The 17,979-nt window shown below is 41.0% G+C and overlaps 1 protein-coding gene across 1 annotated transcript; it reads left to right on the top strand.

Moving 5' to 3' along the window:
• The first annotated feature begins 3,255 nt into the window (after window positions 1-3,255).
• Window positions 3,256-4,359, top strand: LOC134037569 (uncharacterized). Its single transcript, XM_062482971.1, has one exon. It carries the CDS (start codon window positions 3,301-3,303, stop codon window positions 4,357-4,359), a length of 1,059 nt encoding a protein of 352 aa, XP_062338955.1. The 5' UTR covers window positions 3,256-3,300.
• Window positions 4,360-17,979: the final 13,620 nt, after the last annotated feature.

Raw genomic sequence — 17,979 nt, 5'->3', positions numbered from 1 at the left:
AGTCTGAGCATTTTAGTCGACGAAAACTGATGACATTTAGTCTAGTTTAAGTCAATTAAAATTGTATTTTAGTGTCTTTTTAATCAAAACAGAAGTAGTCAAAGCAGTAGTCTCAGGAGGCATGTTAATGCCAAATCCATTTGTTTAATGTATTGGTCTAGAATAAGGTATTCAAAGTCATGTTGTTGATGCCAAATTCAGTTCAGTGTGATTGCTATGTGAATGACAAAACTAGCTACAGTATTTGGCCAACAAGGGATGCTTAGTACACATGCAGGTAGGAACTAAGAACCCACTTTACACTGTCTCATACAAATACGCACACACACAGTACACACTAGTCACACATGGTAACCCACTTTACACTCTCTCACAAACAAACACACATACGCTAGTCACATACGCAGGGCTCTCAAGTGTCACGCATTGAGCGTGACAGTCACTCATTTCGGTCTTTTGTCACGCACTCCCGCCACACATCGTATTTCTCACGCGGAAAAACTTTATATTTAATATGCCGCAGCGCCTAACCGAAATGTCTCTGGCCGCGCCTCTCTCACTATGGAACCGGCAGGAATCAAGCGCGTCTCCCCTGGAGTTCTTAGTCGAGCCTGCCACTTATTAGTGATGGGAAGTTCGGATCATTTTACTGATTAGGTTATTTGAATCTCGTTCAGTTAAATGAACAAATCTTTTTTTGAGTCATTTGTTCATTTCAAGGGGGGGGAGGGGGGGGTTGGTGTATCCGTCCACTGCAAACACGTATCATATTCTCATGTAGGTTAGTGCATGACATGTGCACCAGCAGATACTATTTTAAAAGAAATTCCTGCATTAAAATAATGTATCCTAACAGTTTGTATGATTTGGTCATTTATTATCACACTAGCATTTAATTATCACGGCAAACACTTACACTGCACTAAACTGTAAGTGTAAAGGTAAAGTGAAAATAACAAAACCAGTCAGTATGATGACTTGAGCGAATATCATTCACGTCTTACAGCGGCCACGCGACTGGGAATGAGGAAACTGTTTCCTCTACTAAAAAATACAATGCGGGTCACATGATAATAAAAGGATCCAAAGACTCGTAGAAAGACCGAGTCAGGAAATGAACGAATCGTTCGTTTCCTCTAGCTACCACTACAGAGCCTATGAAGGTCACGTGAAAAATGATCCAAAGACTCGTAGAAAGACCGAGTCGGGAAAATAGCACTATTGCTCAAGCAGCCCTAAATGTAATCTCAGCACCCCTAAAAATAATAATTAAAAAGTTAATGAATAAAGGGACATCTTTAGTTTGCATAATAATACATAGGCCTAAATGTATGAATTGTTATCCAGTGAAATTAGGGATTTATAGGCATGCAATCTACTCACATTTTTGAAACCAAAATAACCTACGTTCGTGGCCGTGGCCAACACAGCATTTTACCCGTGCTTCCCAACTTTACAACTGGCTCTGGAACCAATGCTATACAAAAAATGTCTTTATGGTTAAAAGAACATGACATTGTTTACAAGAGCACAGATTCTACATAGATCTAGCCTCTTAATTTTGCTCTTGAAGTGTACCAGATTCATGCGTTTAACTTTCAAATTTAAAAAAAAATCTTCCGGGGGAGCATGCCCCCGGACACCCCTAGAGGGTCGGGGGTTCACCGTATCCTTCTCACCTTTTTCACCCTTGACCTGTTTGCATGCCTGTTATTAGCAAGGGTTTTTTGCACTTTTGCAAGGCACTGTATTCATGTCACATTGTCATTGGGGGCTGAGCACCCCTAAAGGTCTGATCCTAGAATCGCCCCTGAGTCTAGGCCTAGTCATATTTTTGTTATCACACGATGACTGACATATTGTCACATTATAAACATATTTTTCAAAATAGGCTTAATAATTTTATTAGCACTAAATACATTTAAGTGTTTGCATAGTCGATGTTATAGGTCACTTTTAAAATCATGTCATACTTTATCATTATATTCTGGCCATGGATGCATTAATCATTGCTGCCTTTCAAAGATGTCAGGTAAAAAGCAATTCATTAATACATTTTGAGGGGGGACTGGGGGAGGGGAAATGTCACTCTTGCCTGTCTTCAAAACTTGAGAGCCCTGCATATGTTTGTCTCAGACTCTCAGTCGGTTTCAGCTCAGTAGCTAACTTCTAAAGCTAACTTCTAAAGCTGACGTTAAAATGAGACACATTAAGCACAGCCTCATGAGTTAGCTAATAATAATAACGCGACTAAACAAGATGAAATAACGTTATAACATTTTGTCTCGTTTTTATTTTGTAAACTACATTTCGTCTCGTTTTTATTCGTCAACGATATTGCATTATACATTTAATTATAGTCATCGTCACATGACCAGCATTTACGTTGCATCTCGTCTCGTTTTCGTCACTTGATAAAGGTTCGTTGACGACGATATTTAGTCATAATTTTCGTTGACGAAAGCAACACTAGGCCAGAGCTACCAACATAGAAGCTAATCTTAGGGTGCTGGCTAGCACTAGGGCTAAGACAAAGGCCCAAGCTAAGGCACATGGCGCACGCACTGATGATAGTTATGAGAATATTGTCATTCATGTCGGCACCAATAAAGTTAGGCTGAGGCAGTCAGAGCTCACAAAGGTTAATATAGCTCGGGCATGTGACCTTGCTCAAAAGATGAGTCGGCATCGAGTAATAGCCCACTACCTGTTAGGGGAACTGACGAGATCTACAGCAGACTTGTCTCTCTTAACCGCTGCTTGGCTCGCTTCTGCTCAGAACAGGGTTTAGGATTTGTAGATAATTGGTCTTGTTTCTGGGCCAAACCTGGCTTGTTGAAAAGTGACGGGCTCCATCCGAGCTGGAGAGGTGCTTTTCTATTGTCTAGGAATATTGAAGCAGGCCTGACACTCACTAGAACAAGCCGGGCCACAGTCTCTTAGAGAGTCTGATAGGTTTGTTGATAGGTATGTTGTGAGCTGTTGGGGGCCCGATAGCCTAGCTTGTAGTGTAGCCAGTGTGGTTGCTGATGTCATTTTTCCCATTGAGACGGTGTCGGTCCCCCGCCCTTTTTCCAAATTACGGGCTTCAATTATTAGGAATTATACCAATTTAATATGTATTCAGCCTTGCTCCCCCGTTGCTCTTCCTACTAAGTTTTCTAATGACAGTGCCACCTTTTCAGAAGAATTATCTACTAAAGCTGCCAAAAACCCATACTGGAATGTTGGGCTCCTAAACATCAGACATTCAGTGCTGTGACATCTCTATCCACAAAGGCCGTTTTGATTAATGATCTAATGTCTGAATACAGCGTGGACTTGATTGGACTCACTGGAACCTGGTTAAAACCTGATGAATATTCCCCCCTGAATGAAGCATCGCCTCCGGATTTTGCGTACTCACACATCCCTCGTGTATCAAAGAAAGGTGGTGGTGTTGCTATGATATATAAAGCTAGCTTCAACCTCAGCCTAAAATCTGTAAATACCTTTAAATCATTTGAAATAATTTGCATGAAACCACCAACTATTTTAAAAAGGAATAATGCTGCTACTCCTGGCCCCCCTCCCTCATTTTGTATAGTTACTCTATACCGGCCCCCCGGCCCGTATTCCCTCTTCCTGGAGGAATTTGCAGATTTTAGTGCTGATCTTGTGACATATACTGATAACGTCTTGATTATGGGTGATTTTAACATTCATGTGGATGACCCAAAAGATCCTTTAAGTAAAGCCTTTACTGCTCTAATGTATTCCACAGGTCTCACTCAGGTGGTTTCCAAACCTACCCATCTTCACTCGCATACATTGGATTTAGTTCTCATGCGGGGAATCAAGATTAGTGACGTCATTGTCCACCCCCACAATCCTATATTATCAGACCATTGCCTGGTCACCTTCAAAATGGACCTCTGCCAGAGCCTTGGAGGCACTAAGAATATTTCTACTAGCCGCTGCATAACCCCAAACACAGCTCTGGAACTGGCAAATATTCTACCCGCTGCACTAGAAGTCCTTAACATCCCAAATAAATCATTAAATACTAAAACGAGGGATCTGAATTTGGTTCTTCAGCTATCCCTAGACTCTGTTGCCCCTCTCAAACCAAGGAAAAGAAAGGACAAGAAACTGGCTCCATGGTATTCAGAGGAAACCCACACTCTTAAGAGGTCCACTAGAAAACTAGAACATAAGTGGCGTACCACTAAATTGGAGGGTTTCCGCCTGGCCTGGAAGGACAGCCTAATCGAGTACAAGCAAGTCCTCATCAGGTCCAGATCAGATTATTTCTCTAGGTTGATTAGTAAGAACAAACACAACACTAAGTTCCTATTTGACAGTTGCAAATCTCACTAAGAAAAGTACACTCTGTGTTAGTTCAGATTTCTCTCCCAATGATTTCTTAGATTTCTTTGACCAAAAAATGTATGCAATAAGGGACAAACTACAGACTAGTCCTGGAGGAGTGGCCATCAACACTGAACTTTCCCCTATACCAAGCATGCTGCATGTTGAGGCTCTCACTCACTTTAACCCTATTTCTATGGAAGCGTTCATCGAGCTGATAGACTCCTCGAAACCCACTAGCTGCCTTCTCGATCCCCTCCCTGCCAAACTCTGTAGGGAACTTCTCCCTATTATTGGACCACCCATGCTTAGTATTATTAATGAATCTATTGTAATTGGCCAAGTCCCCAACGATTTCAAACAAGCTATTATTAAGCCCCTTCTTAAAAAACCAAACCTGGATCCAGGTTGTCTTAGCAACTACAGGCCAATTTCAAATTTGCCATTTATCTCCAAAATTTTAGAGAAGGCTGTGGCACAACAGCTCACTGAGCACCTCTCCTCAAATCAGCTTTATGAACCTCTCCAGTCTGGATTTCGTCTCCACCACAGCACTGAAACTGCATTAGCCAAGGTAGTCAATGATCTACTGTTAGCCTCTGACGCGGGTTCTATCTCTGTCCTGGTTCTTCTAGACCTAAGTGCAGCTTTTGACACGGTGGATCATGAGATTCTCTTGGAACGTATGGAGAACTATGTTGGGATTTCTGGTACGTCACTTCAGTGGTTTAGATCGTATCTATCCGATAGATCACAATATGTCCACTATGATGGCTGCTCATCCAGGAGCTCCACTGTAAAATACGGAGTACCACAGGGTTCAGTTCTAGGCCCTCTGTTATTTTCTCTCTATATGCTGCCTTTAGGAAACATAATTAGAAGCTCTGGGGTAAATTTTCACTGTTATGCATATGATACTCAGCTATATATGTCTATAAAGTCTGGAGAATTTCCACATGCTATGGAAAAATGTGTTTCTAGGTTGAGAGCTTGGATGACTGCAAATTTCCTTCTTCTAAATTCGGATAAAACCGAGGTTCAAATTTTCGGTCCTAAAAAATCTAGAAATAATTTTTCCAATCTGACCTTAGACCTAGACGGCGTCAAAGTCTCTCAAAGCCAGCTAGTAAAAAATTTAGGAGTCACAATGGACCCAAACCTTTCGTTTGAGTACCATATTAAGCAAATTACCAGAACTGCATTTTTCCATCTACGTAATATTGCCAAAATACGAAAATTTCTCTCAAAGGATGATGCCGAAAAACTAATACATGCATTTGTTACGTCCCGATTGGACTATTGCAATGTGTTGTTCTCTGGCCTCCGAATTACCCACCTAAAAAATTTACAGCGGGTGCAAAATGCTGCTGCTAGACTATTGACCAGAACAAGAAAGTTTGATCACATAACATCTACTCTTGTCTCTCTACACTGGCTCCCTATCCAAGCCAGAGCTGACTTCAAAGTTCTACTACTAACCTACAAATCTCTGCATGGATTGGCACCACTGTACCTCTCCGGTCTCCTTGCACCCTATTGCCCCGCAAGGACACTTAGATCTCAAGATGCCGGCTATCTGGTGGTTCCCAAAATTAAGAAAAAAACAGCTGGAGGTAGGGCGTTCTCATATAGAGCACCTCTTCTCTGGAACAAATTACCCGTCTCAATTAAGGAGTCTGATACTGTTTCGACATTTAAAATTAGGTTAAAAACGTTATTGTTTAGTCAATTCTACGACTGTTAAAGGTAAGTATGTTTGGAGGCAACGGGGGACGGGTTGTTTCCATCCTTATTCTTTAAGTATAACTTATTTTAGAGTTCTCTTCCCCTGGAACAGATTTCATGTTCCAAATGAGGGGGGCTGTCGCTGTCTTGGTGTGTGGGGTTGCATCAGATTCCCCTTTTTTGCTCTGTTAAATTGCTGCACCAGTCCACACTTGACCGGTGGGGATCTCATTTTATTATGACTGTAACTGTTAGCTGCTCCTGGCATTCTCTAATCCCTGCTCTCCTCCCTCTGTCCCCCCCCACACACATCCCTTGTGGTGTGGGGGGTTTGAGTTGTCAGCACCTGCCTGGTCGTCGGTCAGCCAACGCTGGACCTGGTCGCAAGTCTCCCGGTCCTGTCCTACATCTATAAAGTTGAATAATGGATTTTGGTGTTTTAAAAACCCATCGACACTGTATGACTATGTTTAGCCTGTGTTCTGCTCCTCTCTCTCACCAACCGTCTCTGGAGGAGGGGATCCCTCTCTGAATTGCTCCTCCCAAGGTTTCTTCCATTTTTTTCTCCTGTTGAGTTTTTTGGGAGTTTTTCCTTGTCTTCCTTGAGGGTTTAGGTTGGTTGAGGGGCAGTTCTATGGGCATATGTGAAGCCCTCTGTGACATGCTTGCGTGTAAAAAGGGCTATACAAATACATTTGATTTGACTTATTGATAATTTCACGTTATCGGGGCAGCGTGTGTTATCAGCAAACGTTCGCGTGTCCCATTATTTAACTGAGCATATCGATTTTTAATCCATTATTAAACTTAGCATTTTAATTGTTTAACCTTTTAATAGTCCTGTTAAATGTGCCTGAAAACGCCTAAACAACGTACCCAAAGTACATTGAAAGCTGTTGTTGAACCATTTGGAGTACATGCATGTCAATGGTCTCTTTTGAAAGGTGACACTGAAGTTATTTCCCCTGTTGTTAGGACCCCTGTAAGTCCTACTGGTGTTGAGTAATAGAAGCTTGAACACAAGGAAACTGAAAGTTTCTATCTCCGACTAGATTTTGTTTTGAAAACAGAGGCCTGAAGAGGCCTAGAGGTGGTAGGTATTAGCTCATTTCAGAGCCAGTCAAAGCCAGTTTGAGAAATTTGTTTAGAACGAGTGTGTGTGTGTGGGGGAGGTGCAGGACGCACAGACCTAGTTGGCTGTAGAGGGGAGAATCGATAAGAGAATCGCTAAGGAATCGAATCGATAAGCAGGAATTGATAAGGAGTCGGAATCGTTAAAATCTTATCAATACGCATCCCTAGTTGCCTCAGTATTGTGCGCAATTTGGTTTCACTGCCAACATTCCTTAATGTAAGAGGCAAATGCGCAAACTTAGTTGGTGGCAATATACAACTGTTGTTAGGCTAATCTTCAAGTCAAGTGTATTTTATTGTCATTTTCAATTACATATGGTTGTACATACTAAAAACGAAACAGAGTTTCAAGTTCAAGATGCACAGACCAACACAGGGTCAGACTGGGCACTGAAATTCTTAGGACAAGATAACGCAAAGCAACCTGGCATAACATGACATATAAGTAGGCTACTCAGAAGGCAATAACATGACATATGAGTACTCAGAACAAGTTTACACCTATTACAAGAAAACATAATGTAATAAACCTCCTAAATAAATACAAAATAAACAATAGAGTATACTAAACCTATAGGACCACAGGACTAAACCTATTTCCCCAGGACCATGATGCCATATAAAACAACATATAACAGTAATTGGTGCCAGTGCAAACGTATGTAGCCTACAGTGACAGGACAGTATGTAGTGACAGGACAGTATGTACAGTGATTGGAGGTAGCAGTTATGAAGTGATAGGTTCTCGTGCCAATATATTGTGATGCCAATTTGTTGAGAGGTCATCTTCCTTGTTTAGACCTAGAAAAGTGAAATACACAGCCAAGGTGACAGAAATAAAGGTTCATCGGTTGTCCTTCACATTCACACACTGTTGTCTTTATACTTAACAGATCATATACTGGACTGGGGGTCAGATGGCTGAGCGGTTAGGGAGTCGGGCTATTAATCAGGTTGTTGGTTCGATTCCCGGCCATGCAAAATGACGTTGTGTCCTTGGGCAAGGCACTTCACCCTACTTGCCTCGGGGAGAATGTCCCTGTACTTACTGTAAGTTGCTCTGGATAAGAGCGTCTGCTAAATGTAAATGTAAACATGCAATGTCCCAAAGGCCCAACTCCTTCTCAGGTCACCTTCTGGCAGCAACCTTGCAGCTGGGTTTCACTGTGCAACCAGGCCTACCAAGCTGCTGCTGGGCCAAGGGCTGATTGTAATGGCACACTGGGACTTGCAGATTACCTGAAATAAATATGTCTTTCTGCTGTGTAAGATGTAGGCCTACTGCTTGTAACTTGAGTTGAACGCTATTAAACACTGCCATGGTCAGCAAACACTAGCCATTGCTCTACTTCAGAAAGGATACTGTTCACTGCTGTTCATCACTGCTGTATGAGTCAATAGGACATTACCATTACCTGAATGACTTGTAGTGATTGGAAGGTTATGCCTGTTCTGATGATGGCATAAACCATGTTAGATTGTTGGCTCTATGTGTATTGTTTGGGTCTCCTCTCCATTGTCTTTGGTTCTGTTGCAGGATGGCAGGCAGGTAGAGGAGCTGTGATTGCTGCAAGGGCACACCTGTGACCTGTGCCTTGGTCCTTAATAAGCTGTGCCCTAACAAGCTGGGTCTCTCCATTACTATCAGGAACATCATCACTGTTTGCTTTTTAGTTTGTAATGATTCTCCACACACTCTACACTTGCACTGATCCCACACCCATTCCCTACACTACTAATTTACCAACCGTTTCTTTGTAAGCACTTTTTATTAAATAAATTGTTATCCTTATTACCTTGGATTGTCACTTCCTGAAGTTCTTATTTAATCTTCCTATGAATCCAGTTATGACAGCATTAAACAAGTACTGGTTGGCTACACACCTCATGCCAGCCTTATACAAATGTGTGTATTGGCACTTTGAAAGGTTTAGTGTAGGCTACTACCTTGTGTGAGTAAATACGTGCAACATTTGTATAGTGACCTGTATCCATTTACGACGTCTAGCACCTCTACTCTAAGGAAAATACTATATGCTGACTGCATTTCCATTCAGAGATATAACTGCAGTTGCATTGATTACGTGGAGTCCAACAATAATGCCTGCAGGGTCTCCTACATCTTGCTCAGAAGACAATGCTGACCTTTTAAAATCCAATACTCAACACCAATAAGATTCTACAATGTAACTGAAACTTTTTTTAATACAAACATGGTTGACACTGATTTTTTTTACATAAAATGCCAATCTGGGAGCACGAATGAAATTAAAAGTAACAAAACATTTTATTTACAATAGGTAGGTCACATCTCTAATCCCCAGGTCCATTGGACCCAAACACCATGTGTAGTGGGAAGCCCTGTATGCATTCAATTGAAATGTATTGTTTTTACACAACTCAAATGCTCCAATTATTCACGACACATTAATAGACTCCAGGTATTGTAGGACTCTTTGGAGGATATCAATACCTAGAGACTCGAGTCTCTAGGTATTGATATCAAAGTGGGTCAGCAATTCGAGACAGTTCTTGCAAGTGTGCCTCGTCTAATGCAAACTGGCCTTCAGGGATACTCAGTTCTTCTGCCTCTCTCTGCCCCCCTGGTCCTCCCCCAGCACCAGCAGCTCCCTGTCCCTCCAGGTCCCTGGCAAACAAGTCTGTAATTGCAGTCAATGGCCTACCCTGCAGCTCTAGGCTTCCCCGAACAAACAGCTGCAATGGAGAACGGTACCTCTCTGTTTGCAGACCATGGTTGTTCCACTGAAAGCAAAACAGTCTCAAGTCCTTGTTTATTCTGGGCAGGTAGACATAATGTAGAGCCCACAGGTGCATTTCATTGTCAATGTCTATGATGCCCTCTGACTCCATGAAAGAAAAAAGGTCATGGTAGACATTGTTTATGCCACGCCAGATGTCTCCCCATAACCGCTCAATCCTCTGGTTGTGGGGAGTCCTACAATACCTGGAGTCTATTAATGTGTCATGAATAATTGGTGCATTTGAGTTGTGTAAAAACAATACATTTCAATTGAATGCATACAGGGCTTCCCACTACACATGGTGTTTGGGTCCAATGGACCTGGGGATTAGAGATGTGACCTACCTATTGTAAATAAAATGTTTTGTTACTTTTAATTTCATTCGTGCTCCCAGATTGGCATTTTATGTAAAGAAAATCAGTGTCAACCATGTTTGCTCCTTCCCCTCAAGGCACTCCCTCTGCCTAATCCACGATACACTTCCATGAACAGGCAGACGTCATTATTCTCCCCACCAAAGTCACACCTCACTCTTGAAGGGACGCCATACCTGCCAATGGCATTCATGAACTGCATCATGACGTTTTGGCTCCTGTTGTTGTTGGATGCATTAAGAAAAACTACAAGCCTACTGTAGCCATCAATGCCTCCATGGATAACAATCCTCCATCTGTAACACAAGAAAATAAACGTGACCATTCACACTAACGTTAAACAGTAAAATAAATATGTAAACATTCTTTTGAACTGTATATCCACTTGCAACTTTATACTTTTCTTACTACATCACAAATGTTTTACCCATTGAGGCATGGTCTGTCAGTTTTTAATCATATCACTATCCTATAAATATGAATTCAGGAAGAAAGGGGTAAGTGAAACACTGTCAGGCAAAGACATGGAGATATTAACAGGGACAGTCTGTTGCCAGTCATTTTAACATACAGTGCTTATAGAAATGACCTTATAATCTTATGATTTCCATCGATGTGCCACAAAGAATTTGGCCTAGCAACTCGGTATGCCGTGCGGTGAAGCCTGTGGGACATTGCTCTGAGGGCAGCTGCCCTTGGATTTATCCTAATCATGCTGCTCCTCACTCTATTCCTCTTCACCAGGACACCATTTGCCCTCTGCTGGGCTCTGACAGACTCCGGGCTAAGCTGCTCATTAGCTCCGACAACACTGGTTACCAGGTCATCAAGTTCAGCATCGGTGAGTTGAGCATATTGACTGGACCGGGTCAGATTGAATTCCCTTTAAATAAAGAAAAGCATTGCGTTTTTATGACATGGTACATTTGACATACACTTTATTACTAGTAATAAAGCTTGAATTCAGTTATAGCCTACATAATGCATAAACGCATTAACCAATATTTATTGAAAATAAATGTATTCCTTTACCGAAGCCTGTTTTTCACTGTTGTTCTTGACACTTGCAGGATGGCTGCTATTTCAGTCCCTGTAAAGCCACACGACAGAAGAAATCCCATCTGATCTTCAGTGATGTTGAAACTTGGCTGTCCTCTCAATCCAGTATAAACTAGAGGTGCTTGGTAACCTGGAACATCTATAACAGTAACATACAGATGGTTTTACATGAAATGTAACACAGCTGTAATGTAGGTGTATGTATACTGTATGTACTCAATTCTTACTGAATAGGATCATAAGCTATCTTGGTCATTGAATGTTAATCATTAAAGGTTTAGGCCTGAGAAGTTTCACTGTAACTATACAGAAAAACATATCACAAGTTTATCCACCTGAACAGTTATGATTAGTTGCGTATACACAATGTATATTATTTATAGTTACACAATCTTAAAGGCAACCATTTGGATAACCCTAACCCACGTGATGAAAATAACAGTGTGCAATGGCAAAGTCTATGACTAATTGGGTGTGCTCAAGCCTTCGGCGAGAGCACAACCTTTGTTCTCTCACATATATATTATTATTAGGTTCCTCCGGTAGGAGGGAACCTATTGTTATTGTTGGTATTCTTATTATTATTTTTCTTCTCCTTGCGCCCCAATATCTCAAAAAGTCCCTGGTCATAAATTTTCTAATTTGGCACATTGATACTACATCCAAGTGGGTACCCCCACACCAAATATGGGCCACATCGGACCATAGGGGGCGCCACAGGCCACGCCCAAATGTCCGATTTTCAAAGTGATGGCATTTCCACCCCATTGCTCCAATTCTTCTGAAACTTGGTGTGCATGCCTCATTTTTCATGAGGAACAAAAAAGCCTCAAGGACCCATAAGGTCCGCCATGATGGATTTTCCTGTACTGTGATAATTTGGGAAAACCTTCAAAATTCCTCTTCTCTTGAACCAAAGGTGAAATTGACTTGAAATTTGGTACAGATATGTATCATTGGCGTATTTAAAAACGTTACTTAAGGCAATTGAATCAAGTACAAAATGGCTGAAATGGGTGTATTTATGTAAATGTCCACATTGCCTCAATATGTTTGTGTCACTAAATCAAATGTATTTTTGAAGGATGGTTCAAACCTAATAAGCTTTAAGGTGACATGCCTCTGAAGTACCATGCAAAGTTTCACCTTGATATGTCAAAATATGACTGAATTACAGCTGTTTGAACTTCGACCAAATCTGACAATGCTCGCCATTGGAGAAACAGCTTTTTTTAATTATCCAGTTATTGAACTTTGTGTATTCCATGCCTGGGAATGGCTCAATTGGCTGAGATGTTGTGCTGGTAATCAAGGTTCAATACCAGTCAGAGGCATAGTTTTTAATTTTTTATTCTGACCAAACGGTTTCTAGTCTCCCGATAAATCCTCCGGTTGTAAAACATAGCAATGCGTGTTTATTTGAGCCCATCACAACACTCCGATCATCTGTTTAGCGAGACTGTGTAAACCACTGCAAAACAAGCCAGGTTCACCACAGTAGCTAGCTACTTGTAGTCTACACATGGTAGAGATAACTCTAACGGTTATCTCTAATGAAGTAAATTAATTGTTCAGGTGGATCCCTTGCCTGTTGCACAAATTCATTTCAGTAACCTGAGCCAGGACACATCCCCACTGATGCTAGGCATGATTTTAAATTTGACAAGTTATGGCACTCCTAACAACCTTTTAAAAAAAACTATGAGTAAGTTATTCTTTACAGCAGCAACCCAGTCATTCCGTTGTCCCGTTTTTATAGGAAATGTACAAGCAGTTTCAACTTTGGACGAATCTTACAATGCTTACCACAGGAGAAACAGCTTATTTTTTTATACAGTAACTGAACATGACAATATTCAGCACTGAGAATATCTCAATGGGCTGGGATGGTGACCTGTAAAGTATAAGGTCGTAGGTTGGAATCCAGCCATAGTCTTTTGGCCTGTCATCATTTTGATTATCTGTTCAGTTCAACAGGATGACATCATTCTGAAGTACCACAAACAATTTCACCTTGGTATGTGAAAATATGATTGAATTAGAGCAGTTTCAACGTTGGCTGAATCTAACAACGCTTACCACAGGAGAAACAGCTTACTTTTTTATACAGTAACTGAACATGATAATATTCAACACTGAGAATAGCTCAATGGGCTGGGATGGTGATCTGTAAAGTATAAGGTAGTAGGTTGGAATCCAGCCATTATCTTTTGGCCTGTCATATTTTTGATTATCTGTTTAGCTAAACAGGATGACATCATTCTGAAATACCATGCACAATTTCATGCAATTTCACCTTGAAATGTCAACTGTTTCGTAACCTTTGTCCCAATGTTGACCAAAGCTAATACTCTGCCCTTTCTATTCAAAGAAACAGTTCTATATCTCAACAGTTGGTGTGTAGCAGAGAGGATAGAGAGACTGCTTTGTAACCTTATGCTCATGAGTTGAAATCCCCATTCAGCCTGTTGTTGGCCAAACTAAAGTATTTTTGCTCTCTTGTTTTCCAACTCTCGATCTTCGATAGTGTACATGTTTATAATATTTTGCCATTTTGCGGAGGAACCCACATCGCTGCTTGCAGCTATTTTTAGGTTCCTCCGGTAGGAGGGAACCTAGTGTTAGTGTTGGTATTCTTATTAGGTTCCTCCGGTAGGAGGGAACCTATTGTTATTGTTGGTATTCTTCTTATTAGGTTCCTCCGGTAGGAGGGAACCTATTGTTATTGTTGGTATTCTTATTATTATTTTTCTTCTCCTTGCGCCCCAATATCTCAAAAAGTCCCTGGTCATAAATTTTCTAATTTGGCACATTGATACTACATCCAAGTGGGTACCCCCACACCAAATATGGGCCACATCGGACCATAGGGGGCGCCACAGGCCACGCCCAAAAGTCCGATTTTCAAAGTGATGGCATTTCCACCCCATTGCTCCGATTCTTCTGAAACTTGGTGTGCATGCCTCATCTTTCACGAGGAACAAAAAAGCCTCAAGGACCCATAAGGTCCGCCATGATGGATTTTCCTGTACTGTGATAATTTGGGAAAACCTTCAAAATTCCTTTTCTCTTGAACCAAAGGTGAAATTTACTTGAAATTTGGTACAGATATGTATCATTGACGTATTTAAAAACGTTACTTAAGGCAATCGAATCAAGTACAAAATGGCTGAAATGGGTGTATTTATATAAATGTACACATTGCCTCAATATGTTTGTGTCACTAAATCAAATGTATTTTTGAAGGATGGTTCAAACTTAATAGGCTTTAAGGTGAGATGCCCCTGAAGTACCATGCAAAGTGTCACCTTGATATGTCGAAATATGACTGAATTACAGCTGTTTGAACTTCGACCAAATCTGACAATGCTCGCCATTGGAGAAACAGCTTTTTTTATTATCCAGTTTTGTGTATTCCATGCCTGGGAATGGCTCAATTGGCTGGTAAGCAAATGGTTGTAGGTTCAAAACCAGTCAGAAGCATAGTTTTTAATTTTTTATTCTGGCAAAACGGTTTCTAGTCTTCCGATCAATCCTCCGGTTGTAAAAACATAACAATGCGTGTTTATTTGAGCCCATCACAACACTCTGATCATCTGTTTAGCGAGACTGTGTAAACCACTGCAAAACAAGCCAGGTTCACCACAGTAGCTAGCTACTTGTAGTCTACGCATGGTAGAGATAACTCTAATGGTTTTCTCTAATGAAGTCAATTGATTGTTCAGGTGGATCCCTTGCCTGTTGCACAAATTCATTTCAGTAACCTAAGCCAGGACACATTCCCACTGATGCTAGGCATGATTTAAAATTCCCTTCCATGACAAGTTATGGCACTCCAAACAACCTGTTAAAAAAAAACGATGAGAAAGTTATTCTTTACAGCAGCAACCCAGTCATCCCGTTTTTATAGGAAATGTACAAGCAGTTTCAACTTAGGCTGAATCTAACAACACTTACCACAGGAGAAACAGCTTACTTTTTTTATACAGTAACTGAACATGACAATATTCAACACTGAGAATAGGGCTGGGATGGTGACCTGTAAAGTATAAGGTTGTAGGTTGGAATCCAGCCATAGTCTTTTGGCCTGTCATAATTGTGATTATCTGTTTAGTTCAACAGGATGACATCTTTCTGAAGTACCACAAACACTTTCACCTTGGTATGTCAAAATATGATTGAATTAAAGCTGTTTCAACGTTGGCTGAATCTAACAACGCTTACCACAGGAGAAACAGCTTACTTTTTTATACAGTAACTGAACATGACAATATTCAACACTGAGAATAGCTCAATGGGCTGGCATGGTGACCTGTAAAGTATAAGGTAGTTGGTTGGAATCCAGCCATTATCTTTTGGCCTGTCATAATTTTGATTATATGTTTAGTTAAACAGGATGACATCATTCTGAAATACGATGCAGAATTTCATGCAATTTCACCTTGAAATGTCAACCGTTTCTTAACCTTTGTCCAAAAGCTGACCAAAGCTAATACTCTGCCCTTTCTATTCATACAATCTCAACAGTTGGTGTGTAGCAGAGAGGATAGAGAGACTGACTTGTATCCAGTTTTGTGTAATCCATGTCTGGGAATGGCTCAATTGGCTGAGATGTGCTGGTAAGCAAAGGGTTGTAGGTTCAAAACCAGTCAGAGGCATTGTTTTTCAATCGATCAATCCTCCGGTTGTAAATTGATTTAAAATTCCCTTCCATGACAAGTTATGGCACTCCACTTTTTTTTTAAACGATGAGAAAGTTATTCTATACAGCAGCAACCCAGTTTGATTACTTGTTTAGTTAAACAGGCAGACATCATTCTGAAATACCATGCACAATTTCATGCAATTTCACCTTGAAATGTCAACCATTTCTTAACCTTTGTCCCAAAGCTGACCAAAAACTAATACTCATATCACGCAGTCGGAGCACAGCTAGATAATCAGCGTCAGCACCCTTGGGTACCCAGCATGCAGTGCGGCGTGTCAAAAACGCAAAGACTTGTGGAAAATAGTTTGGTTACAACAGCCGTGCGAGGGATTTCAGTTGTTGTGTTCGTTCAGTTAGATGTTTGTAGTGTTATTGTTGGTTAGTTAATATAATGTTGTTGGTCACCCTGATTGTGCATGTTATGTAGTTTAATGGGACGAGAGAGTCGGCTGCTGTACTGTCACAGGCTATTCTCGCAAGGAGCTGAATATGAGCTCTGCCCTAGCCCAGTTGCCCACATGACTATTGTTAGTTGTGCATTGACTGAGAGTCTGGAAAGAGATCAACTCAAGAAGAGTATGAATATAAGGGAGTCAGGTGGCTGAGCGGTTAGGGAGTTGGGCTAGTAATCTGAAGGTTACCGGTTAGATTCCCGGCTGTGCCAAATGATGTTGTGTCCGTGGGCAAGGCACTTCACCCTACTTGCCTCTGGGGGAATGTCCCCGTACTTACCGTAAGTCGCTCTGGATAAGAGCGTCTGCTAAATGACTAAATGTAAATATCCTATACAAAGTTAATACTCAGCCCTTACTAATCATTAAATCTCAGCAGTTGGTGTGTAGCAGAGAGGCTAGAGAGACTGACTTGTAACCATATGCTCATGAGTTCAAATCCCCATTCAGCCTATTGTTGTTGGCCAAACATGAAGTAGGTTTGCTCTCTTGTTGTCCAAGTCTTGATCTTCTACAGTGTACATGTTTCTAATATTTTTCCTTTTTGCGGAGGAACCCGCATCGCTGCTTGCAGCTATATTTATTATTATTATTTTTATTTCTTTTTGCCCCCCTAAAACTCAGTCAATATTTGGCCTACATAGACAACATAGGTGTCAAAAGTTTCGTCTTGGTAGCGATTGAGTTGCTTCTATTGGAATTTACGTTCCGTTGCATGGTTTAGGCTCAAGTTAAGTTTTTGTGGCGAAAAGTGAAGCTAACGGTGGCTAATTTGCTAGCCACAGTCAAAGACGTTACTAACGTCACGAAAACACGCGTGACTACCTTTGGCAGAACATTCGTTTCGCATCTGTTAACTTGGGGGATAGCTAGGCTAACTATAGCTTTACTGCAAGGCAGCTGCAGAAACGCCACAAGCAAAGAGGCCAGGGTGATAACTATTTACTCATTTTACTTTGTGATATGACACACAATTGTGATGTGTAATGTACAGTATAAGCTGATATTATTAAGGAAGTACATCTACTTTCGGAAACAGTAGTCTACTATTTCACTGAAGTATTAGCATCATGACATTAGCCTGTGTTGCCCGGGCAACACATACTACAGTGGTCTATGATGTAGCGTTATCTGTTTTCAATCGTTAAAATAAACATTCCTCACATATACATTTTCGTTGTAGGATTTATTCTGACATTAGTAAACGATTTGTTGGTGAAATTACCATTACCTGTGGTTTCAAACCAGTGTAGCTCACTGCAACGCTGTAGCTTACGCGAGACACTACAAAAACATCGACACAGCTGTAGGAAGTCAAACGGCGACAGAACATGTTCGGCACTCCCCTTACTTAAATCAAAAGTCTAACTACTAACCTGAACTTCATTGCCACAGCCTAAACTTTGTCAATCTGT

The sequence above is a fragment of the Osmerus eperlanus genome, chromosome 1 (genome assembly GCF_963692335.1).
Source record: "Osmerus eperlanus chromosome 1, fOsmEpe2.1, whole genome shotgun sequence".
In the NCBI taxonomy this organism is placed as follows: domain Eukaryota; kingdom Metazoa; phylum Chordata; class Actinopteri; order Osmeriformes; family Osmeridae; genus Osmerus; species Osmerus eperlanus.
This window is presented reverse-complemented; position numbering and strand designations above follow the sequence as displayed.

Coding starts and splice junctions, on each gene's coding strand:
- LOC134037569 (XM_062482971.1), top strand. CDS start 3,301: ATGTCTGAATACAGCGTGGACTTGATTGGACTCACTGGAACCTGGTTA.